The sequence below is a fragment of the Manis javanica genome, chromosome 3 (genome assembly GCF_040802235.1).
Source record: "Manis javanica isolate MJ-LG chromosome 3, MJ_LKY, whole genome shotgun sequence".
Lineage (NCBI taxonomy): Eukaryota > Metazoa > Chordata > Mammalia > Pholidota > Manidae > Manis > Manis javanica.
In genome coordinates this window covers 995,945-1,021,025 of record NC_133158.1, presented here as the reverse complement: position 1 = coordinate 1,021,025, position 25,081 = coordinate 995,945, and the positions used below count along the sequence as shown (strand labels likewise).

Here is a 25,081-nt window from a genome sequence, read left to right as displayed (position 1 = left end):
CACCCTGGGGCTTCGGGCCCCTCCTTCCCCTGCTTGTTGGATCCCTCGCCCTCCACCCTCTCTCGCCCTGCCAGGTTTTGGACCAGTCACCTTCTCCTTGAAGCCCTCCTTTACTCACAGAATCACAACTGCACATTCCTCGTCCCGCTGCCCCATTCCCCGCACCCCCAACCCTCCCTCTGGGTGTCTGTGTCTCCGCAGCAGCTATCGACCTTTCCCAGTCTTGGGTGCGGTCGGCGGGCCCCTCGAGGGCAGGGAGCGGCGCCGGGGCGGCAGGCGCGAGCGCGGGCGCCCTCCGGGCCCGGGGCTCCGCGGGAGACGTCGGCCCCGCCCACCGGAGCCCGGCGCGGGCAGGCCCCGCCCACCGGAGCCCGGCGGAAGCCGCCCCGCGCGCCCGCCCACAGTGGGTGAGAGGTCGGCGGGCGGGCGCGTGGCCCGAGGGCAGCGGACCATGGCGGCGGAGGCGGCGCCCGTCAGCCCGCTCAAGAACCTGCTGGCCGGCGGCTTCGGCGGCATGTGCCTGGTGTTCGTGGGGCACCCGCTGGACACCGTCAAGGTGCGGGGCGCCGGAGCGCGGCGGACGGGGTTGGGGGTGGGCAGCCGTGAAACCGGGACGCGCGGCCGCAGGGCCGCCGGGAGCCCCGGGCCGGGCCGGGACCGCGGCGCGCGGGGTACAGCCGGGCCCGCGAGGGCGGCGCGGTGGTCCCAGAGCCCGGCCCTAGCGCCCCTCCGCCGCCTCCCCCGCACCCTCCCGCTGCAGCCTGTCGTCCCCGGGTGACCTCCCGTGGGAAGCGGGGGTGCCGCAGAGACCGAGCCCCTTCCGCGGAGGCGAGGGCCCAGCCTGGCCCGGGCCAGGCTGAGCCTCACGCTGCCAGGCCCCGCCGCCTCCCGTGCTCCTCGCGCCTCCGCCCCTCCCGGTGCAGCGCTGCCTCCGGGCCGCGCTGGAGACCAAAGTCCGCGCCCCGTGACTTAGCGCCCCACCCTTCATCCCGGCCTACCAGCCTGCCTGCTGGACGCGCACGTGGAGCAAACTGGGGCCGTTCTGTGAAGGGGGCTCCCTGGGGCGTCAGGCGGGGTTTCCTCCCCCGGGAAATAGCCCCGGGGCACCTGCCCCTGGCGGGTTTGCGCAGCAAGCTCTTTGCTGCCTTGCCTCCAGGAGAACACCTGGAGTTACTCTACAGCAAGACCGGCGTCAAAGCAACCCGGCCTGTCAGGGCGGGCGCTCTGAAACCCGAAGCCAGGTGTGTGCAGCCCGCGGGAAGGGCTGTCAGCGCGTCCCAGACAGCGTCTAGCCAGGGAGAACTGCCCGCCTTCTCTTCCTATTCTTGATCCACGAAGGCAAAGATCTTGTTAGTTCCAGGCGTCCGGGGTCTGTCTTTAGAGAAGAACGCAACCTTTATTTGCTGCCTGCTGCAAAGGTTGCCTCTCCTGTGTCCCCTTGCCTTTCTTCGCCATCAGATGTGGCTCCACGGACCCGTGACCTCTGTACTGAAGTGTAAGTGACTGAAAATGCTCGCTGGGATTTTCAACAGCCAGAAAGACTCTTTTTAGCTTAAAGCAAACCCACAAACTGCTGACTGCCGTCCCTTTGATATCAGAGACCCAAATGGAGCCACAGCACTGCATAGTTGGGGCTGAGGCCTCACACGGTGGGGAGGGCTGGCCAGGTTCCGACTGGAGAATCAGGCAGACCCAGACATTCTGGGCAGGGGGCAGGCTGCACAGTAAGACCAGCCATGGAGGACCTTAATATTCTGTGGCTTGCATGACTGATGTCATGATGAGACAAATATGGTATTTACACAAAATCAGTCGATTTTGATTCATTTTCTCTCCCTACTAACTAGGGGAGGTTATCCATCCCCATGGAGGGCCTCAAGGCCAATATAAGGGATTTGGGGTATAAAACAGTGGGAGCCTCTGAACTTTTCTGTTGTGTTCTATAAACTTCTCAGACTTGCACATCACCTTCATTGGCTGGAGTGGTTTCCTAGTGTAGCATGTAAGGCTCTAACAAATACAAGGAGAGGTTCTGAAGAAACAGGAACACCACGGTAAAATGGTGTTTTGGAAGGGTTAGTATGGTAGCAGCCTGAGAAGGGCATGGAAGCACATTCCCGAGTAGGAAAAACAGCCAGGAAAAAGACCTCAGTTATCTACTGCAGTGTAACAACTTATCCAAAACCTAGTGGCTTGAAACAGCATTTATGAACTCTGGAAGTCTTTGTAAGGCAGGATTTCTGGAGCAGCTTAGGTGGGGTCTGGCTTCGAGTTTCTTGTGAGGTTTCAGATGTAGTGTGGGATCCAGAATATCTAAAGAACTCGTACAACTCAATAATATGACAAGTGACCAGACTAAAAAATGGGCGAAGGACTTAAATAGACATTTCTCCAAAAAAGATACACAAATGACCAATGAGCACATGAAAAGATGTTCAACTTCACTAATCATTAGCAAAGTGCAAATAAAAAGTACAATGATACCACCTCAACAACCATTAGGATGGCTGCTGTCAGTAAAACATAAAATAACAACTGTTGGTGAAAATGTAGAGTCATTGGGACTCTTGTGCACTGTTTTTGGGAAATGTGAAATTGTACAGCTACTGTGGAAAATAGTATGGAGGTTCTTCAAAAAATTAAAAATAGAATTGCTACATAATCAGCAGTTCCACTTCTGGGTGTACACCCCAAAGAATTGAAAGCAGGGTCTTGAAGAGATTTTTGTGGTCTCATGGGCACAGGGGCATTATTCACAACTGCTGAAACATGGAAGTACCCCTGGTGTCCACTGATGGATGACTAAGCAAAATGTGGTGTATGCATACAATGAAATATTATTCAACCTTAAAGGGAAGAAAACAGGCTACAGCATGGTTGAATCTTGAGAACATTAGGCTAAGTGAACTAAATCAGTCACAAGACAAATATTTTAGGACAATCCCACTTACATGAGGTGCTTAGATTAGTCAAAATCATAAAGGCAGAAAGTGGAATGGGCTGGATGTAAAGGGGAACAGGGAGTCATTGTTTAAGGGGTATAGAGTTTCATTTTTATAAGACAGTTTTGGAGTTGTAGGGTCGTGAAAGTTGCACATTATGAATGTATTTAATACCATGGAGCCATACACTTAAAAGTGGTTAAGATGGTGAATTTTATATATATTTTACCACAATTTAAAAAGTTGGTGAGGAAAAAAATGAGCAAAGGATCTGAATAGACATTTCTCCAAAGTAGATACACAAACAGCCAATAAGCGCAGTGAAAAGTGTTTAATGTCATTATCTATCATGGAAATGCAAATCAAAATCACCATGAGATACCACCCCCATCTCACACCCACTGTGATGGCTATAATCAAAAAGACAGTTAATAACAAGTGTTGGAAAGGATGTGGAGAAATTGGAGCTCTCATATGCTGCCGGTGGGAATGTGAAATAGTACAGCCTCTGGAATAGTCTGGCAATTCCTGCAAAGGTTAACCATGTGACTAAGCAGATCCAGGTGTATACCTCTGATGGTTAATTTTATGTGTCAACTTGACTAGGCCATGGAGCACCCAGATATTTGTCAAGCGTTGTGCTGGGTGTACCTGTGAGGGTGTTTTTGGATGAGATTAGCATTTGAGTGAATAGGCTAGGGAAAACGCGTTGCCCTCCCTTATGTGGGTGGGCCCCATCCAGTCAGCTGAAGCCCGGGCTGGAACAAGGGGCTGCTGACTCTCCTGTGAGTAAGGGTGAACACCTGCCTGCCTGCCTGCCTGAGCTGGGGTTGGTCTTTTCCTGCCTTTGGACTCTAGCTGAACCATTAGCTCTCCTTGGGCTTTGAACCTGCCAACTTTTGAGCTGGAACTTACACATGGGCAATCCTGGGTGTCCAGGTTGCCAACTGCAGACCTTGGGATATGCCTGTCTCCATCATTGTGTGAGCCAATTACTTATCATCAATCCATCTCCTGTTCCTCTGCAGTTTCCTGCCCAACACAGTACCTGAGGGAACCGAAAACATGACCACACAAAAACCTGTACACAAATGTTTATAGCAACATGTTTCCTAACAGGCAAAAAATAGAAAAAATGCGAATGTCCATTATCTGATGAACAGGTAAATAAAACTGGTATATCTACACAATGTAATATTTGCCAGAAAAAGGAATGAAGGACCGATGTATTCTGCAACACAGAGGAACTTTGACAACACTAAGCTAAGTAAAAGAAGCCCAGTGTGAAAGACCACGCATTGCGTGGTTTTATTTATGTGACGTACACAGAACAGGCAAATCTGGGGCACAGAAAGTAGATGAGTGGTTGCCAGGGGAGGCGGGAGGCGGGGAGTGACTGCTTTTGGGTGTGGTTTTTTCTTTTAGGCGTGATGGAAATGTTCTAAAATTGATTGTAAGGAAGGTGGCACAACCCTGAATATACTAAAAACCATTGAATAGTACGCTTTATGGATGAATTTTATGGCTTACACATAGCTTTGTAAAGCTGTTTAAAAAAAACAGTACTAGGCCAGGAACACGCTCTCGCCACATGCACGCACGGTGGGCATCGCTGTCGGAAGGGCTGGCTTCCTGTGCTTCGCCCACATGCTGGGCGTGTGCGGGCTGCTGTCTGGAGGCCTTTCCTCTGCACATGGTCTCTCCAGGCTGCTTGAGTGTCCTCATGGCAAGGTGGCCAGCGTCCCCACCGCAGATGCTCTGGGGTGGAGCCAGGCAGTGGCTGACTTTACCGCCTAGCTCTGGAAGCCACCCGCATCAGCACCGCCGTGTTCCACTCAGGAGCAGCGAGCCCCTGAGCGTGACCCACACTCGGGGGCTCGGCATTTAGGATTTACCTTTTGAAGGGGAAGAGTGTGGAGTTCAGGGACATAGATGAGAACCACCACACTGGTCAGGATGGGTGAGGACTTGGCCTCAGAAAAGATAGAGAGGAAGCAATTAGGGCTCTGGAAGCATCTTGAAGGATCCCTCCAGCAGACTTGGTGCCCATGTGGTAAGTTCAGGAAGAGCGACAGGAAGTAGAGGTGGCACTAGGTTTTCAAATCCTGAGGAAGAGGCAGCTGGGTGGCTCTGGCACAAGTGGCTCATTCATCAGGAGGGCGAGACTGGTGATTGGAGCAGGAGAGCTTCTCCAGGTATTTGGAAATGCATCCCTGAAGGTGGGGAGAGCAGGTCAGGAGACGGCTCAGGCACAGGCATCGCTGAGCATCGGCTGCGGTCCTGGAATCTGAGCTTCCTGAAAGGGGCACCCCTAAAGAAGAGGGTACTAAGCCTCAGAATGCGGCAGCAGAGGAGGGGGTGCTACAAAGGGGGTTTAAAGAGGTGCTTTGTAGCACTGGATCCACAAGGGCTCAAGAACCACGAGGACTAAGAGAGGCAGAATGAACTCCACGTCACTGCGAACTGCCTTTGTTGAGCGCCCTACCTGACTCCCAACATGCGTCTCTGGGGAGGTGCGATGGGCAGGGCCGGATCCTCGCCACAGCCCGCTCCAGGTACCGGCCCACCGCTTGGAATCACCAGGCTGTCTCCCCATCTGTAAGCTGGGGGTGCCAATCCCATCAGGCCATTGTGGGCTCCATCAGGCAGGAACTAAAAGGTGAGGGCAGTTGGGTGAGGAAATGAGAGGAGCTGGCGCTCCCTGAACTCACGCTACTCGGCGTGTGAGTGCACCGTGTGAGTACATCAGAGGGACGCGAGTCATGAGGCCAGCGGATTGAGTGGGCGCACAGCAGCAGCTTTCAATCCGGAGTTTGGCAGCTGGGCCATGGCTACGGAAGGCAGTTCTGGTCTGAGAGATGACTGTGTCTTCACTTCCACTTTCAGGTCCGACTGCAGACACAGCCCCCGAGTTTGCCTGGACAGCCCCCAATGTACTCTGGGACCTTTGACTGTTTCCGGAAGACTCTTATGAGAGAGGTATGGTATCAGAGGTGGGCATGCCCCTTGCTCAGAGGAGCGCGTTCCTCCCGGGAGCCTGGCGCTACAGTGTGCTCTGGCGGTCTGGCGCACAGCTCGGCGCGCTCACCGAGCCACCTGGGGCCCTCCTGCTGGCATCGTCTGGGGTCTGTGACAGCTCCAGCCGCTGCTTTCCACGGGTGACTGAAGCTAGTAAAATGGTTCCCTTTTGGAAGGCAGAATTTAGACCACAGGGAATTAGTGAGGGATAATTGGAGATGTGAAATGGAAGAAAACGCAAATCTGGGTCAGTTAGTTCAACACAAATCAGTGTCAGAAGTTTACATGAAGTCTTCAGGGAGTCAGCCAGCCTGGGGAGCAGTGAGAGGCCAGCAGCCTTCAAACCCCAAGACGAGGACATTAAGTTGGTTCGGGATTATAGGATACAATGATTTTTCAGCTCTTAGAGGGAAAACAAGGGATTTTCTAGAATTTTTAATTATCAGTGGTATTCATCACTTCATTCATACATGTGTGAGAGGAAGTTGCTGAGAACTTTTCCTTTGCTTCATAAAGGATAACTTCCACGTGAATGAATATTAAATATATCTATTCTATATAGAGAAATCAGGAAGGAGGTGTCACCCAGATAGAGAGGGGATGCAGGTGAGTGACCGGGTCGACCCCTGGGGAGCTGTCTGGGGTCCCTGCAGGACCACAGTGTGGGAGGGGGATTCTTGAGGTGGAGCCTGCCCAGCCACCCGTTTGTGAGACAGTGCTGCCCAGCACAGAGGCCATCAGTGTCCAATGCCGTGAGGCCCCAGACTTCAAGTCTGCCCAGAGCCCTCTGCCCTCAGGGAAGAGAGGTAAGATAACAGACCTCTGTGTTGGCGAGCGTTACCGAGCCTGTGTGGCAGCCGGGCAGCATGCTGGCTGCTGGGCTCTGGTCCGAACGGCTTGTATGGACCCACCTGCCTGTGGAGTTGAAAAGGCTTCCTTAGTCCACATTTGTGCAAGTCCCTGGTTTGTGCTGCGCCTTTCTGAGCTCTCTGCCCTGGAGCTGCCAGACCAGAGGTCTTGGTTGTGCTGCATGGCGCTGTGTGGGTCACACCTCGGGGTGGAGGCAGGCTAGAAGGAACTGTCAGGAGGTGCGGGCTTGGCCCCTCAGGACATGGGTGTCCTCGGCTCGCCGGGGGAGCTGTGGGTTACCTGGTGCCCTTTTAGATCTCCTCAGAGCCTCCTGTCCCCGTCACCCTTCCCCGTTTACTGCCTCGCATTATGTCCTTGGAGCGTCTGCTCACGGCCTTCAGCGAGACCCCGCAGTAGTGCTAACATGTTATGTGCCCCATTAGTTCTGGAAAAAGATGGGTTGTGAATGCCCAGGGCCTGTGCAGCCCCACCTGCTTCTCCTGCCTCTGAAAGGAGCCCCTTAACCTGGTTTCTATTTATTTTTAAAAGTACTCCTTTTTTTTGTATTAAAGTGGTATTGTCACTTAGCTTCTTACTGAAAGTTGTTGTAACAAAGTGACAGGGGAGCCCTTAGCTCTCCAGAGGCAGCCCCTTGCCGCTCTTTGGGTTGCCTGCCCTGTCTGCCCAGCTGCATTTACTGCTCTCTTCAGGGCACCTTTTCCGTGCGTTAGCTGCTTGTGGAGGCGATTTGACTCCTGCGTTCCTTATCCCCTCTGCCCTATGCATATAATTTCACCCTACTTTGTGGCTTAGTCCAGTTCACTGTTCTTGTGATTAACAACTTCATTTTTTCTGTTAACTGAGTGATGTACTGTCATGTGTGCTTCATTTCTCCCGCAATTTTTTGTGTTTTCGAGGTTGGGTTAATCACTGGGCTGGTTTCTCTTGTGTTTCTTTGCATTGCTGTCTATGCCTGCCCGTATCCTAAAAGGTCTGTAGAATGCCTTCCTGTTTGCCTACAGTTAGAATGTGTTGTTCCAGTGGGTGTTGTTTTGCTTCGTCCTTCCTGGAGCCCTCCGTCCTCACACGCCCAGGGGGTCTGGCTTCTTCCCAGGTCCACGGTGCACAGCAGCAGCCCGCAAGGGGCTGAGCCCTTGGTCTCCCTGGTCCCAGATGGCCCTCTTCCTTGGCTTACTCCCCTTGTTTGTTTGGGATAGCTGTCTGTCTGTCTGTTGGCTGCTTGCCTAGTTGCTTTCATTACCAAGCTGTGTAAGTTGAAGTTGATGTGCAGCCTTACTACTGTTTTTAACAGTAAACACCCCATGTCTTAATACTTGGAAAATGTAAAAATCTCTTTATCGCCTGTAATCGTACCCTTAGGAAGTCAGATCACACGGTGCATCCTATTTTGTAGACTGCTTTTTTTCACTGAGCATCTCTTCTCATGATACAACGTGATTTTGTGGTTGTGTGAGAGCTCATTTATGGAATTCCCATAATCTGTCTCATTAATCTCCTATTTGGTAGTTTTTAGGTCCATTCCAAAATTTCCGGGCCTTATAAATGCCTGATGTTGTTCTCTCTCGCATCTCTTATTTCCTTAGAATAAATGTCCAGACAATTTCCTGATGGAGGGAAGGCTGCAGATTGTCGGCCTGCCGGCAGCACGGGAGCTGCTTCCCATTTCCCCAGCAATGCACATGAGGACAGCTATTTCTGATAAATACGGTGGTTTTCTTCCCTTGAAAAGCTCTCCTTGCTGGAGGAGAGGCGAAGGAAGGCATCCGCAGGCTGGAGGACATGCTGCCTCCCTGCGCCAGCTGCCTGAAGGGCGGTGGCGTCTGTCAACAGCTTCCACTCCTGTGGTCTCTCGCAGGGCATCACGGGGCTGTATCGGGGCATGGCTGCCCCCATCATCGGGGTCACCCCCATGTTCGCTGTGTGCTTCTTTGGGTTTGGTTTGGGGAAGAAACTGCAACAGAAATGCCCAGAAGATGTGCTCAGGTGAGTAGCCACAGGCCTGGAGCATTTGATGCTGCTCTGCCTGGTGGTGTGACAGGGTGAAGGGCAGAACCTTGGCAGACAAGCACGGTGCCTTCCTGGGGCCCCTGGGGCTGGCTCCTCGTGGCTCCACGTTGGGGAGGTACCCGAGTGTGGCTGCCACACCGACTGGGCCTCTCAGCATCATGCAGCACGTTCCTGGCGACTGGCCTGGCTGCCCCTTGGCCTGTGCAGGTGGCTGCAGCCGCAGCCCTGGCCTCAGTACCCTCCTGCTTGAGGATTGGCTTAAGGTGTCCTCAGGCCCTTGGAGGCCCAGAGGAGGTGCAATCGGAGGGGAACTGAGGTCAACCGAGATCCAGATCCCAGGTCAGAGGCTTGTTTCCATGGCAACCCTGAATTTTACAGGTGGTTGTGCATGGCAGGCTCAGGGGGGGAAACCCGTCTCCCTGTGAAGCTTCTCCTTCAGGGGGTCCATCTGAGTGTACGGCCTCGTGACCAAGCTCACACTGCTTTTGGCTCCGAGACCCCTGCCCTGGAAGTCTTGACATCAGACTACACCTCGCTCATAGTTTTTAGGCAAAATAGGATTTATCTATGCTGGGCTTCTGTCCAGTCCAAGCACTTGTTTTTTCTCATGAAGTCCTCTGTGGGGGCCGCTGTCCCGGGTGGTCAGGTGTTTGCCTTGGGTCTTGTTTTCAATACAGCTACCCCCAGCTGTTTGCAGCTGGCATGTTATCCGGTGTGTTCACCACGGGAATCATGACCCCTGGAGAACGGATCAAGTGCTTGTTGCAGGTAAGTGTGTGATCTGGGGCGGGGGCTGGGACCGGGGAGGTGGCCGGCTTTTCCGTTCATTGTACAATTTCGTGAGGATGCTCATGTCCTTTCACCCTTTATAAAGCTTCCAGTCAGGTGTGCAGAACAGTTTCCAGGTTTTCAGGAACATGAAATCAATCGTAATAGAATCGAGAAGCAGGACAGGATAACAGGGCAGCCAAATGTCATACCTGTGGCGTGGCAGCCCAGACTTGCCCACCCTTGTCAGCAGCTGCCTCTGGAACACCGGAAGGGGGGTCGCGCCTCATCAGAGGCAGCCGGGAGGCCGCTCCTCCCTGATGTAGCCAGTGTCTGTACCCATTCCGTAAAGGCTCAGGGCCCTTCGAGTGCTGGGCTTGTCCTGCCTTAGCACACAGGGCTCCTCAAAATGTCCTGCTGCTCTCTTCTGATGGCTGAGGTACTTGAAGGCGCAGTTCTTGCTAGGGGAGTTTGATGACGCAGAGAAGCCCAGAGAAAAAAATGTATTTGTCCCTCAGGACACCTCTCCCTGGGTAACCGCTCTTACGTGTTCTGTGTGAATTCTGCTCATCTTTATGGTAAACGTGTATCGGGAAATGTTATCTTTTGAAATAAAGTGAGAGTCACATATTGTGTGGCCAGCCTTTTTCACTTGATAGGTCACAGTTTGCTATGTGATTATTTTCTCAATCATTACCTTCTGCATCTTACTTCATTATGTGGCTGTCATTTACCTAATAATCCCTAATGTGGGGGGAATGACAGGTTATACACTGCAGGGGAGATCTCTGTGGACAAGTTTTTGTGAGTGTACCTGATTATTTCTTAGGGAAAATGTCTGACCTTGGAATCAGTATGTTTAACAGTATGCCCTTCTAAGGAAAGTTTTCAATGCATATTCCCAGATGGACCCCCTTTACAGGCCTGTCGCACTCTGTTCCCGTCACTAGTACAACAGTGCCCACTTTCCAGCAGACCCTGCAGCATCTAGTTTACACTCTCTGCCAGTTTGATGGGTGAAAAATTGGCATTGTTTTAATTTTTCATGCTTTCTGTTGCTGGAGAGGTTTATTTTTGATAAATACCAGTTGTCTGTATTTTTCCTTTTGAAGTACCTACCTGTGTTCTTTGCTCATTCTTTTTTTTTTAAGTAATTTATAAAAGCTTGAGACATATTAAAGTTATTAATTACTTATCATATGCAGCAAGTCTTTGATGGTTTCAATTTCTTAATCTTGTGTCTTAAAATTAAACTTTTTATTTTGAGTTTTTATCTATTATAATTATAGATTCAGTTACAGTTGTAAGACATAATACAAAGGAGGAAAGAGAAATAAATAATACAGAGAGATCCCATGTACCTTTTACCCAGTTTTCCCATGTTGGTAACATCTTGTTAAAGTATAAACTATGGTATAGTATCTCAACCAGGATGTTGACCTTGACACAGTCAAGATGCTGAGCATTCCATCATGCTAAGGATCCCTCATGTAGCCCTTTTATGGACACCTGTCCCCCACTCCAGTCCTTAACCACCTAGCAACCACTAAATCTGTGCCCCTTTTCTATAATTTTGTAATTTTAAGGGTGTTATATAAATGGAATCATACACTATGTAACCTTCTTGGATTGGCTTTTTTAATGCAATGTAATTTTCTGGAGATTGATTCAGTTGTTACGTTAAGAATTGTTCATTCCTGTCTGGCAGTCAAGTCCATGGTATAGATGGACTGTGGCATGTTTAACTTTTCATCCATTGAAGGACATCTGGGTGTTTTCCAGTTGTTGGCTATTATAAATAAAGATGTTATAAACATTCATGTACTGAGTTTTTTCTGAGAAAATCAGTCCTCATTTCTCTGGGATACATGCCCAGGACTACAGTTGCTGAGTCATAGGGTGGTTGCATGTTTAGTTTTTAAAGAAATTACCAAACTGTTTTTTGGAGTTGCTATGCCATTTTACATTCCCACGAGCAGTGCAAGTGAGCCAGTTTTTCTGCATCCCTACCAGCATTTGGGGCTGTTACTATTTTTTTTTTTTACTATTTTTTATTTTAACCATTCTGGTAGGTGTGTAGTGATACCTCATTTTAATTTGTATTTCCTTGGTAGCTAAAGATGTTAAACATCTTTCCAGTGGTTATTTGCCATCTGTACATCTTATTTGGTATTTTAAAGTGTTGAGTTTTGAGAATCCTTTAACTTAGATACTAGTGCTTTCATCAGATATGTGGTTGCAAATATTTCCTCCCAGCCTATAGTTTGTCTTTTCATCCTTTTGACAGAGTCTTTTGAGCAAACATTTTTAATTTTGATGAAGTCCATTTTGTTAATTTTCTTTTATGGATTGGACTTCGGATGTTTGGGGCACCGGCTCAAAGAATGCTCTACCTAGCTCGAGATCCTGAAGATTTTCTTCTACTTTTTTAAAAAAAGTTTTATCTATAGTTTTACATTTTACACTTAAGTCTGTGACCCCATTTTGACTTAATTTTTGTATAAAACATGAGAATTAGATCAGAGTTCTTTTTTTTTCTTTTTTTGCCTGCGCCTGTTCAGTTGTACCGGTACTACTACTTGAAAAGGCTTATCTTTTTTCCACTGAATTATGTTTGCACCTTTGTTAAAAATCAGTTGGGCACATTTGTGTGGGTCTGTTTCTGGGTTTTCTGTTTTCTGCCATTGATGTGTACGTCTATCCTGCCACTAATGCTACACAGTCTTCATTAGTATAGGCACATACCAAGTCTTAAAATTGAGTAGACTGAGCCCTCCCACTTTCTTCTTTTTTATAGAATTCTATTTCCATACAAATTTTAGGACACCTTAGAAAATTGAGAAATATCTTGCTGAGATTTATGTTAAACCCTAATAGGTCAATTTGGGCATAAGTGGCAATTTTTATTATGAGTCTTCCAATTCATGGCCATGGTATATCTCTCCATTGTCTCATCAGAATTGTGACTTTTCAGCATTTAAGTCCTGTACATGTTTTCTTATATTTACACCTAAGTCTTCTCTCTTTTTGACTTTGTAAAATAGCACTATGAATGACATTGTAATTTTAATTTTGTCTGTGTGTTCATTGCTAGTTTATAGAAAAACAGTTGATTTTTGTATGCTAATCTTGTATCCTGTGACCTTTCTGACTTCCCTATTTTAGGATTGTTTTTTTTCTTGGTAGATTCCTTGGAATTTCCATAGACAATCATGTAATTTGCAAATAGGGATAGTTTATTTCTTCATCTCTGATCTGTTTGCCTTTTATTTTCTTATTTCACTGGCCAGAACTTCTGGTACTATGTTGAATAAGAGTGATGAGAATAGACATTTTTGCCTTGTTTGTAATCTTACAGGGAAGCAGTCACAAGCTCATTATTAAATACAATGTCAGGTGTAGTGTTTTTGTAGATGCTCTTTATCAAACAGAGGAAGTTACCTTCTATTTTTCTGAGAGTTTTATCACAAATGGATATTGACTTTTATCAAATACTTTTTCTGTTTTGATGGATCATGTGATTTTTCTTTTAACCTGTTAATATGGTAGATTACAGCTGATTTTTTAATAGCTGTAGTTACCGTAGTTATTTTTTTTATTACTGTATCATTGATATACAAATTTTTTTATTAAGGTATCATTGATGTACAATCTTATGAAGGTTTCACATGAAAAACATTGTGATTACTACATTCACCCATATTATCAAGTCCCCACCACACCCCATTGCAGTCACTGTCCTTCAGTGTAGTAGGATGCCATGAAGTCACTACTTGTCTTCTCTGTGCTACACTGTCTACCCCATGACCCCCACACATACCATGTGTGCCAATCATAATGCCCCTCAATCCCCTTCTCCCTCCCCCACCCCTCTCCTTTGGTAACTGCTAGTCCCTTCTTGGAGTCTTGTGAATCTATTGCTGTTTTGTTCCTTCAGTTTTTACTTTGTTCTTATACTCCACAAATGAAGGAAATCATTTGATACTTGTCTTTCTTTGCCTGGCTTATTTCACTGAGCATAATACCCTACAGCTCCATCCATGTTGTTACAAATGGTAGGATTTGTTTTCTTCTTATGGCTGAATAATATTCCATTGTGTATATGTACCACATCTTCTTTATCCATTCATCTACTGATGGACACTTAGGTTGCTTCCATTTCTTGGCTATTGTAAATAGTGCTGCGATAGACATAGGGGTACATATGTCTTTTTCAAACTGGGCTGCTGCATTCTTAGGGTAAATTCCTAGGAGTGGAATTCCTGGGTCAAATGGTATTTCTATTTTGAGTTTTTTGAGGAAACTCCATACTGCTTTCTGCAATGGTTGAACTAGTTTACATTCCCACCAGCAGTGTAGGAGGGTTCCCCTTTCTCCACAACCTCACCTGCATTTGTTCTTTGTCTTTTGGATGGTGGTGATCCTTACTGGTGTGAGGTGACATCTCATTGTGGTTTTAATTTGCATTTCCCTGATGGTTAGTGATGTGGAGCATCTTTTTATGTTGCCTGTTGGCCATCTGAATTTCTTCTTTGGGGACGTTTCTGTTCATATCCTCTGCCCATTTTTTAATCAGGTTATTTGCTTTTTAAGTGTTAAGGTATGCAAGTTCTTTATCTATTTTGAATGTTAACCCCTTGTCGGACATGTCATTTACAAATATATCCTCCCATACTGTAGGATGCCTTTTTGTTCTGATGGTGTCCTTTGCTGTACAAAAACTTTTTAGTTTGATGTAGTCCCACTAGTTCATTTTTGCTTTTGTTTCCCTTGCCTGATGAGATGTATTCAGGAAAAGTTACTCATGTTTATATTCAAGGGATTTTTGCCTATGTTCTTCTAAGAGTTTTATGGTTTTATGACTTACATTCAGGTCTTTGATCCATTTCAAGTTTACTTTTGTGTATGGAGTTAGACAGTAATCCACTTTCATTCTCTTACCTGTAGCTGTCCAGCTTTGCTGATACACAATCTTATGAGGGTTTCACATGAGCAACGTTGTGGTTTCAACATCCACCCATATTATCAAGTCCTCACCCCCCACTGCAGTCACTGTCCATCAGTATAGTAATACATCAATTGATTTTTGAATATTGATCACTTTTGCATTGTTGAAATAAACCTGCCATCTTGGTCATGGTGTATAATTCTTTTTGTATGTTGCTGAATTCTATTTGTCTATTCTTTGTTAAGGGTTTTTGCATCTATAGTCATGAGCAATATTAGTCTGCCATTTTTCTTCTATTTTGTCTTTGGTATCAGATAATACTACCTTCATAAAATGAATTGGGAAGTGTTCCATCTTCTCTTTTCTGAGAGAGAGTGTGTAGAATTGGTATTAATTTTTCTTTAAGCATATGGTAGAATTTTACCGTGAAACCATCTAGGCTTGGAGTTTTTTTTTTAAGTTTTAAAATTATGAATTCAAATTTTTTTTACTTCCCTTTTTTAAAAATTGGACTATAGTTCGTATACAATATTATATTGGCTTCAGAGGTACAGCATAGTGACTCCATAATTATATACATTACTAAATGCTTACCATGGTGAGTGTAGTTACTCCCTGGTGCCATACCAAGATACTACAATATTACTGGTTACATTCTCTATGGAAGAGAGTACCTGTTGTACTTCCACTCCTGTAACTAATTTACTTTATAATTTGAGGTTCGTATCTGAATTCAATTTTCTTAATAGTTACAGGGCTAATCAAATTACTTATTTCATATTGAGTAGATTGTAGTAGATCGTGTGTTTGTGTTTTCATGTACGTTGTCAAAACCTGCCTGTGGAGGTGTCTGTAGTATGCCTGTGTTACCCCTTTGCTGTCTGCAGGATCTGTGGCGATGCCTTCTGTTTTCTCCCCTGGTATAGTAATTTGTGACTTACTTTTTTCATCAGCCTCACCAGAGGTTTATCAGTTTTATTGATCTTTTCAAAAAACAGCTCTTTGCTTCATTGATTTTTCTGTATTTTTTCTGTTTTTAGTTTCACTGGGTTTTGCTTGTGTCTTTATTATGTCCTTCCTTTTGCTTATTTTGGGTTTAGTTTTCTGTTTTCTGTCTTTTTTTTTTTTTTAAGCTTTGGAGGTGAGAGCTTAGATTAGGGACTTGAAGCTTTTCTTTTACCCTCACTGGTCTCTGCTTGTTTTTCTGTAGGTAAGATGTCACATTTCTCTGGCTGCTCTTAAGAGTTCTTTTCTTTGTCTTAGTTTTCAGAAGTTCATTTGTGAGGGGTCATGGCATGGATTTGTTTGGGTTTATTCTGTTTAGTATTTGCTCAGTTTCTTGAATATATATGTTTAAGTTTTGCCAAATTTGGGAACTTTTTTTTTTTTTTTTTGAATTCCACTAAAATTTAAAAAGTTTGTGTATCAAAAGACACTATTTACAGAGTAAACAGGCAAGTCACAGAATGGGAAAAAATATTTGCAAATCATGTATCTGATAAGGGGTTACCACCCAGAATATATAGAGAACCCTCAAACTCAACAATAAAAAACCCAAACAATCTGATTCAAAAATTGAGAAATTAACATTTCAAAAAGTGTCAAATAGACATTTCTCCAACGAACATATACAAATGGCTAATAAGCCCATGGAAAGAGGTTCAACATCACTAATCATTAGGGAAATGCAAATCAAAATTATATACAATGAGACTTCACAATGATTAGATGTTTACTATATAAAATAATAACATTGAGAAGAATGTGGTGAAATTGGAACCCTTGTACACTGTTGGTGGGAATGTAAAAATGATACAGCTGCTGTGGAAAACTGTCTGGTAGTTCCTCAAAAAAATTAAAAGAATTTCCATATGATCCAGCAATCTACTCCTAGGTATATACTCAAAAGAATTGAAGACAGGGTCTCAAAGAGATATTTGTATGCTTGTGTTCCTAGCAGCATTATTCAAAATAGCTAAAATGTGAAAGTAACCCAATGTCAATCAGTGGATAAACAGATAAGCCAAATGTGGTATATATATATACAATGGAATATTATTCAGCTTTAAAATGAAAGGATATTTTGCCATATGCTACAACATGAATGAAACTTGAGGACGTTATGATAAGTGGAGTAAGCCAGTCACAACAAGGCAAGTACTGTGTGATTCTACCTCTATGAGGTACTTATAGTAGTCAAAGTCACATAGACAGAAAGTGTAATGGTGGTTACCAGAGGCTGGGGGGAGAGGAGAATGAAGAGTTGTTTTATAGGGATAAAGTTTGTTTTACAAGATGAAGAGTTTGGGGATGGATAGTGGTGGTGAAGGTTGCACAGCAAGGTGAATGTATTTAAATATACAAATATTATTTGTATGCAAATAATATACAGATAATTTCACTGAACTGTACATTTAAAAACAGCTAAGATGGTAAATTTTGTTAAGTGCATTTTACTACAGTGAAAAATAAAGTTTGTTGTCCAACATGATGTTCATTCACAACCTAGCTGAGTGGAATAATGTTTACTTTTCTGAAATTTTATATATAACTTCTTTAAATTTGGGAACTTTTAACCAGTTATTTCTCCAAGTAATTTTCCAGTACCGCCTCTTTTTTCTTCTCCCCTGGAACTCTGAGGACACAAATACTAGATATTTCATTACAGGCCCCCAGGGTGCTGTCGGCTCATGTCAGGCTGCCCCCTCTGTCCTTCAGACCGGGCACTCGCCCTTGTCCCATCTTCCGGCCACTGAATCTTCCTAGATTCCCTGTAGTCTGCTGTTGAGCAAGCCATCCACTGAGCTCTGTATTTTGGTTGTATTCTTCAATTCCAGATTTTCCATGTGGTTCTTCCTTCATATCTTCTATTTCTGTACTGAGACTATTTTTTTTTTGCATGGCTTTCTATTTTTTCATCTATTTCAAGCATATTTATAATTACCTGTTAAAGGATTTTTACCATGGAGTCTTTAAAATTTTGTCAAGTGAGTCTAACATCTCTGTCATCTCGGTGCTGGCATCTATTGGTTGTTTTTCTTTTCTTTCAGTTTGAGATCTTCCTGGTTTAGGGTATGCCGAGTGATTTTTTATCAAAACCTGGATATTTATTGGCACATTATGTTGAGACTCTGGATCTAATTTAAACTTCCATTTTTAGCACCCATCTCTGACACCACCCCAGCAGGGAAGGGAGGGGCTGCCGTGTCCCTGCCAGGTGGGGGGCAGGGCATTCGTTTAACTGCCAGGTGGGTGTGGGAGTTCCAAGTCCCGCTGTCTGCCCTACCACCCCCAAGCAGGGGCTGGTTATGGCTGTCAGGGGTCAAAGTCCTTGTCCCTCCTTACCACGTGCCATCTAATAATGTTCATGTGTGAAGCTCAGTCCTATTTCACTTATTTCTGTGATGATTTCTTGTCTCAGACTTTCAGAATCCATCTCTATGCTGATAAGACTCCAGTTTAAATCTCCAGCTCAGACTTTTCCTGAACTCCAGGCCAGTCAATCCAGCATCTCCATTTGGATGCTGGTAGGCACCTGCAAGTCACCATGTGCAAGGCTCAAGTCCTGGTCTCTCCCTGCAGAGTGCCTGAGGCATCACCCCTTCCAGTGGCCCAGTATGAACCCCCAGGGGTCCTCCCGCATTCCCTTCCTTCTCCCCAGATCACATCCCACGTGCTGAGCAGTGAAGCTGACTGTCAGCACATCCCAGCTGCATACCTCCATGAGCTCCTCTGCAGCCACAGCGCTCCAGGTCACCTTCATTACTGGCCTGGACAGCTGTGGGGCCTCCCTATCTGCAGCTGGCACCATACACGACAGGGAGAAGCTTCTGTTAATACGGCAACCCTGTTAAGGAGGTGTTGTGTATTTTCCTGGTTGTCCCCACCGCAACAAAGAATCGAAGGGCAGAGACACAGTAGTGAAGTAGAGTAAAAGTTTCATTTAAAGTTACTTAAAGAGAGAAAAAGTAAAGGCGACCTCTGGGAGGAGAGGTGTCCTGAAAGGTCGGAGAGAAAGTCTATGCAGTTAAAAAGTGCAGGCAACCTCAGAGAGAGGTGCGCACTGAAAGATTGGGGGTTCCCCCTTTTAAGGAATTTTTTTCAGGAATGTGATAAAGGACTAGGGATGTGGACTTGTTAAGTGGTCTCAAGATGTTTATGTTTGATGAGACATTAAGTTTCTTATCAAATCCTCCAGGTAATTCTGCAAAATTAGCTTAGCAGAAATTAACTTAAAGAAATTTACTGCTCTGGCCGCCTCCCAGGATAGCAGCTTCCTGGTTTGGGAGCCTATCAATTAAGACTGCCTGCCTGCCCTGCCTCCAAGTGGGCTGAGTTAGTGTCTGCTAAAGAGTAAGTTAAGTTACTTCTTAACTTCCTGGATTTTAAAATGCTCTTTTGACTTTAAGGTGGAATCTTCCTGCCTTTATTTTGCAGTGTATAGCTGGGCCTTTCAGCAGGCAGGCTAAAATAAATCTTTATGTAAATAGCATGATCTAATTGACACAGTGAAGACATGGGCTGTGCTCAGATACTTTTCCTTATCTGGGGAATATTCAAACATTCCCAGGCCAAGTTGCTCCTGGCCTTTTGAGCTTTTACTGATAAATTCATTAACTCTGGGTCTTTTCTGGGTCTCTAGTTTTAACTGGTTAACTCTCTGAGTCCCTTCTAGTGAGCTTTATGGCCTCATTCTTTCTCCACCCCGCTCATATCTCTTTTCCGGCCTGACAACCCCAAATCCCGTCCTCTCCGGCCCTGGGTCGCTGAGCGGCTCCAGCCTTCTGTGGTCACATGGGCCTCCCTGCGGTGCTCCGTTCACACAAACCTGCCTTGGAGGAGTTATATTTTTAAAAAGCCATTGATCCTCAGCTGACATTGTTGTAGATTTCTTGTCTTTATTACAATTCGTGTCTTTCTGAATGAAAATTTTTCTAACCAGAAGTATGACCCTTTTTGTCACATCTTTTATGTCCCTTGTAAGAGCACAGAAATGGGACGGGGCAGCAGTCAGAGATGTTTTAGTTTCATTTATGCAAGTTTCATTTATGTTTAGTTTCATTATGCAAGAACATACGTCTTGTTGGTTTGAATGGGATTGTTTTCTATTATCTTTCAACTGGTCGTTGCTGATACGAACTATTGGATTTTATGTTACTTTGTGTTTCTCCTTGGAACTGTTAAAGCTGAGCGCTCTCTCCAGTTGTAGTCGCTCCGGTTTCTGCCCATGTGTTCCGACTCCTCCCGGCTCTGCCTGCTGTGGGTCCTGTGGGGCTGCCTTTCTCTCGGGTCTTTCTGGGGTCCTCTCTGCCTGCCCTTCTTCAGGCTCTGGGCCTGAGGCCTGCAGCCCCAGGACTGGGGCAGGGCCTGTCCTTGACCGTCCCCTGCCTCTGCATGAGGCCTCTGTCCCGCCACTTAGAGCTCTGAAAGCAATTTCTGGATCATGTTTTCTTAACCAGGCTCCGTGTGTTTGGCATTCAGTGGATGTTCGTTGAATGAGTGGATCTCAGCCCTTGTCTCCTCCTTTCTAGGCCTTCCAGCGGGCTTTCCTGGGACGGCCCTGTGTTTGCAAGAGCTCCTCCCTCACTCCCCAGCTCCTCTGCTGCTTTCTTTCTGGTCTGCGTGCGTATGTTACGTGTTGTCGCGCAGCCTGTCTCAGTGACTGCCCCTAGCACTGTGTGTGTGCCAGAGCCCGAGGCGTCTCCCATCGATCTAACACCTGCCGACCACTCCCGCCCGCCCAGTAACCCTCTGTGACCTGCTGAGTCTGGGGCCCTGACCGGGTGCCTCCCCCCTGCCTCTCAGGTTCAGGCCTCTTCAGGGCAGACCAAGTACACTGGTGCCCTGGACTGTGCGAGGAAGCTGTGCCAGGAGTCCGGGATCCGAGGCATCTACAAGGGAACTGTGCTCACCCTCATGCGAGGTAACCCTGCGCGCCTTCCACCTGAGGTCGCCTGGCGGGGCTCCCCGGAGGCGTGTCTGTCCCAGAGGGCCTTGCCCCTGTACCTGTGACAGCCGACGAGGCCGGCCCTCTGGCCAGCACGGACACACGTGAGGATGAGGGGACCTTCCATCCCTTTGACAGGCTGCTGCGGATGTTGGAGGGGAGCAGCAAGCTGATGGAGTCGTGGCTTGGAGGGATGAGCGGGGAGACAGATTGCCTGCAGGGCTCTCCCTGGCTTTGCGCGGCGGGTCCTGTGGGGTCGCAGGGGAGGCAGAGATGGCCTACCCTTGTCCTGAGGAGGCAGTTCGGAGGCAGGCCAGACACCAGCTGTGGGTGTAGGTGCTTGGAGTGGGGACGCGGAGAGGGTGTGTTGAAGTCTGTCCTGCACGTTCACACTCACACCTGTGCTGGCCCCAGAGCACCGCCCGCCCGGGCTGTCGCAGAAGCAGCTGTGACGGGCTGTGCGGGAAGCCGTGACGGCCCAGCACTGAGCTTGAGCTTGGCTCTGCTAGGCTGAGGAAATCTGCGAGGATTTTACAGTAATTCGCCTCTTTCTTGCCACAAACAGATGTCCCAGCCAGTGGGATGTACTTCATGACCTATGAGTGGCTGAAAAACATCTTCACTCCGGAGGGAAAGAGGTGAGGAGGAGAGAAGAGCTCAGGAGCTGCTTTGCCCGCCCGGTGGCAGGTGGCTGCTCTTCCTGCACGTGGGTCTGAAGGCAGGAGTAGGCCTCACTCTGGCCCCACGGGCACTTTTCTCTCCTCCCTGCTGAGGCCCAGCCAGCGCCAGTCACCACCCCACCTGTGGGGCACACAGCTGAGCCCAGGGTGGGAGGCGCTCCCTCAGGCAGCTGCCCCCACTGCACCAGGCTGGCCTGGAGGCCCTCTGCCGCTGGTGCCTGAGAGCCTGTGGTCGGTGTCCTGCAGCGCCAATGAGCTCAGCGTGCCTAGGATCCTGACGGCAGGGGGCATGGCAGGGATCTTCAACTGGGCCGTGGCCATCCCCCCCGACGTGCTCAAGTCCCGCTTCCAGACCGGTTAGTGCCGGGTAGCAGCTGGGGGTGGGGCAGTCCCCCGGACTTATTTCTATGCCACAAAGTGAGAGATGAAAAGCCAGTCAACCCTCCTGGCCACCCACAAGCAGGACTATGCCACTGTTCATCCCGCTTCTACTCCCTGGGCACCAAAAATCCAGACGTTTGTCTGTCTGTCCCAAGGTGAGCGATGTTGTCTGCGGTCAGGTCCTGGGTGACCCCCGAGGTGCTCACCACCTGGCGTGTGACCCGACAGGAAGGCTTGCTGTGGTCGCTGTGGTTGGGTCAGGAGGCCTCCTAAAGCCTCCACGGTCGGCTTCTGCCCACAGCGCCTCCTGGAAAATACCCCAACGGCTTCAGAGATGTGCTGAAGGAGCTGATCCGGAACGAGGGGGTCATGTCCTTGTACAAGGGGTTCAATGCAGTGATGATCAGAGCCTTCCCGGCCAATGCGGTGAGCAGCTGCTGCGGGCCGTGCTCTCTCTTGGGGCTCAGAGCAGGGTGCGCGGGCTGTGTTCTGTCTTGGGGCTCAGAGCAGGGTGCGCATGGGCACATGGATTGTTTTGCTTGCGCCTGGGATTGAACTGGGGGCTCAGTTTTCCCATGATCCCACCCTGAGCCAGAAGCACCTTCTCTGCCCCCTTTGCGGAAGCTGTCGGGAAGATTTGTCCCTGGGACCCCGAGGCAAGGGGCTTTGATCAGGCCCCTGGGACGCACGGTGCCTTCCCCTCTTCGGGCTGAGAAAGTGCAGCTCGGCTCCCGACTTGGGGCTGGCGTGAGGTCAAGGAGGGGTTCTGGTCCTGACAGGGCCAGCTAGGCCAGTGCTTGGTCTCTGTGAGTGGTCAGGACTCCTGCTGGCTTTTTCTTCCTTCTAACCCCTTCTCAGGCCTGTTTCCTGGGCTTTGAAGTAGCCATGAAGTTCCTTAATTGGGCCGTCCCCAACTTGTGAAGCGGAAGGCTGCTCAGGGCTTTTGGATGGAGGTTGGAAGCCATCGCCAAGGAGCAGCAGCGGGCAGGACAGGCTGCCCCCAAGGGGGAGGGGAGGGGGGTGGGATCAGAGCTGCAGGTGGACTTGTCAAGACCGCTGTCTTAATGACATCCTTTGTCTGCTCTCATTGGGTGTGCCCTGTTGAAACTAGAATTCACTCTCGTCAATTTAAGGGATCTCAGGGGGAGATACAGTAAATAGCTTCTAGACCAGTTTGCCCCTGCGGCCAGGGAGCTGTCTGCTGGCTGAGCAGTGCCCCCGCTACACCCAAAATACTCCTTGAGAAAGGGAATCACAGCCCCTCACTGGAGGCACTACGCATGTTTCCAACCAGTGGACCTGGAGCACGGGTCTCCTTCCGTCCCTAGCCAGGAACACCCACCAGATCTCCAAGGTATGTCTTGTCCTGGCTGCACATGGGGGTGTGCACTTGAGGCCCAAGTTCCTCTGTCCCGGAGGACTGAGTAAATGTGCCTGGGGCAGGTAGCCTGTTGATGGGAGGGTGGATGTTTTTCCACACATGCAAGTAATCAAAATTAAAATGACACTGGCCCATTTCCCATTACTGTGACCGGGTGGAGAGCTTGGGATGAACAGGGCCAGCCCTGGGGTCAGTGAGGAAGCCTGGGGTAGGAAGACTCCTTTCCTTCTGTACTGTCTCCCACAAGAGCACCCTGTTCTAACAGGAAACAATAAATGCTGTTTCTCATTTTTGCACTGTGTGAGAATTTTCTCTTTGGATTCTGCACCACTTCGGTAGGCAGCCCGTGGCTTTGGCAGAGCTGTCAAGGATTCAGGGTCCTTCCTGCTTGCTTGGCGGGAGAACGAGGAGGCTGTTTTGGTGGGCATGGCCTTCCCAGTGCCTCTGCCCCAGCAGCTTGAGGCAGGAGGAGCTGGGGTGGCTGGTCCCCAGCCTGCAGCCCATTCCTCTGCCCTTAGCCACGTGGGTGTCTGAACAGGTGGACTTACAGTCGCTCCCAGAGGCCAGAAGCATTGCTAAGTTTTCATACGGGTGTTGGGGTCACTGTGTGATCTGATGTCACCAGCCTGGCTTTTCTAGTCAGGTTCTTGCTGCTGATGCCCAGGGGTGGCCAGGGGAAGTGAAGGGAGTTGGAGTGAGTCATAAGGTGTCTGTCCTGTGCGAGGCTGTTGCACTGGGCCTCTCTGGCATTGTCCCATCTTACAGCCCCAGGCATGGTTCTGCTGGCACTTCCCACCTGGCGGTGGCTGCACAGACACCCTTGGACTTTGGCCTTATAGCCATCCCGCTGTGCAAAGCGGGGAGGGAGGCAGGGGCCCATCCCCACCTGGCAGTGGGTGTGCCAGCCTGGCAGGAAGCTGAATGTTTGGGGGTTTAAGGGAAGAGGATTTATTTATGAATGGCCAGACAGGAGTATGGTCATGTCAGAAGTGACTTCTTTAGAGTTGGAAATGTGTGCCTTCTGCTTGGGAAGATTAATTCAGTGTCATGCCTGGCCCCTCCGTGCTGCAGGGTGTCTCAGCTTGATCTCCCACTTTGGAGACGGCTGCGTACTGTGTCCTGAAGCTCTTCTGGGCATCCACCAGTCCTTCAGGCGGTGCCGGAACCTCGGCCTTGTCCGGAAGCCCCCGTGCGTGCATTCGCATTCCAGCCAAATGCCAGCCATCCCCATGGCTCAGTCAGTCGCTTTTACAGTCTGAGCTTCTGGATCGTTTGCCCTTTGAAACAGCTTCCGTTTTAAAATGGAATGTTTTAGCTCCTTGATGTTAGTGGCGGCAGGTTCTTTGACTCCTGCAGGCATCGCATAGATGTTCAGTGGAATAGGGAATCCCTGGAGGCGTGTCTGTGAAGGTGCAGGGCAGACGGCAGTGACTCCCTCCTGGCTGGTAGTTCCTTTACATGACGCGCTTCGAAACGCCACCTGTTCCCAATATATCTCTCCTCTCCCTTGTAGGGATAAGGTGTGGGAGAGATAGGAGCCCTCCCCAGCCTGAAGTGGAAGCCAGACAGCGACTGTGACAACAGCCTCACCCAGGCACAAAGAAGAGTGTAAGTGGGTCAGAGGTGAGGGACAGAGGGCGGGAGTGGCAGCCAGCCTAGCAGGAGCCGTGGCAGTGCCATTTCTGCTGTGCAGGCTTAATCTCTACCCACAGTTCTTCAGGGCTGGAACCAAGCCCGGGCCCTGTCTAGGCTCTTCACGGCCTGTCCTCAGCCCTGTGCCTGGGTAGCTCAGTGTTTGCCTGCTTTCAGATGTGGGACCAAGGCTCAGGCGGGGTAAACTGACCTGCCAACACCGCTGTCAAGTTGATGACACAGTGGTATCTGGAGGCCCACGGGCCTGAAGGAAGCCTTGTGATACTTTCAGAGGCTGTCCCAGGGCTGCTTGACCCAAACTCCAAGAGGCCTGTGTGCGCCACAGGATCAAAGCCCAGGCAGCTGGCCTGAGTCAGGCCCCGGGAGGTACATAGAGACCCAGTAGGCACTGGGGTGGCCTCGGCCAGGTGTTCCCTGAAGGCTCCCCAGCCAGGTGCTCCTGCTTCTCACCTTTGACTTTGTGTCCTTGCCCTGGAGTACCTCAGG

General features: G+C 48.6%; 1 protein-coding gene across 2 annotated transcripts; it reads left to right on the top strand.

Annotated features, from left to right (window-relative positions):
• The first annotated feature begins 381 nt into the window (after nucleotides 1-381).
• On the top strand, nucleotides 382-23,230 carry SLC25A20 (solute carrier family 25 member 20). Of its 2 annotated transcripts, XM_036994349.2 has the most exons (9): nucleotides 385-556; nucleotides 5,829-5,921; nucleotides 8,686-8,813; nucleotides 9,515-9,605; nucleotides 20,359-20,476; nucleotides 21,066-21,138; nucleotides 21,427-21,536; nucleotides 21,863-21,987; nucleotides 22,420-23,230. In XM_036994349.2, the coding sequence occupies exons 1-9, from the start codon at nucleotides 452-454 to the stop codon at nucleotides 22,480-22,482; spliced, it is 906 nt and encodes a 301-aa protein (XP_036850244.1). In that variant the 5' UTR covers nucleotides 385-451; the 3' UTR covers nucleotides 22,483-23,230. The 2 variants fall into 2 exon arrangements, with proteins under 2 accessions (XP_073086681.1, XP_036850244.1); XM_073230580.1 differs by lacking the exons at nucleotides 21,863-21,987; nucleotides 22,420-23,230 and adding an exon at nucleotides 21,717-21,829 and having other exon boundaries at nucleotides 382-556.
• Nucleotides 23,231-25,081: the final 1,851 nt, after the last annotated feature.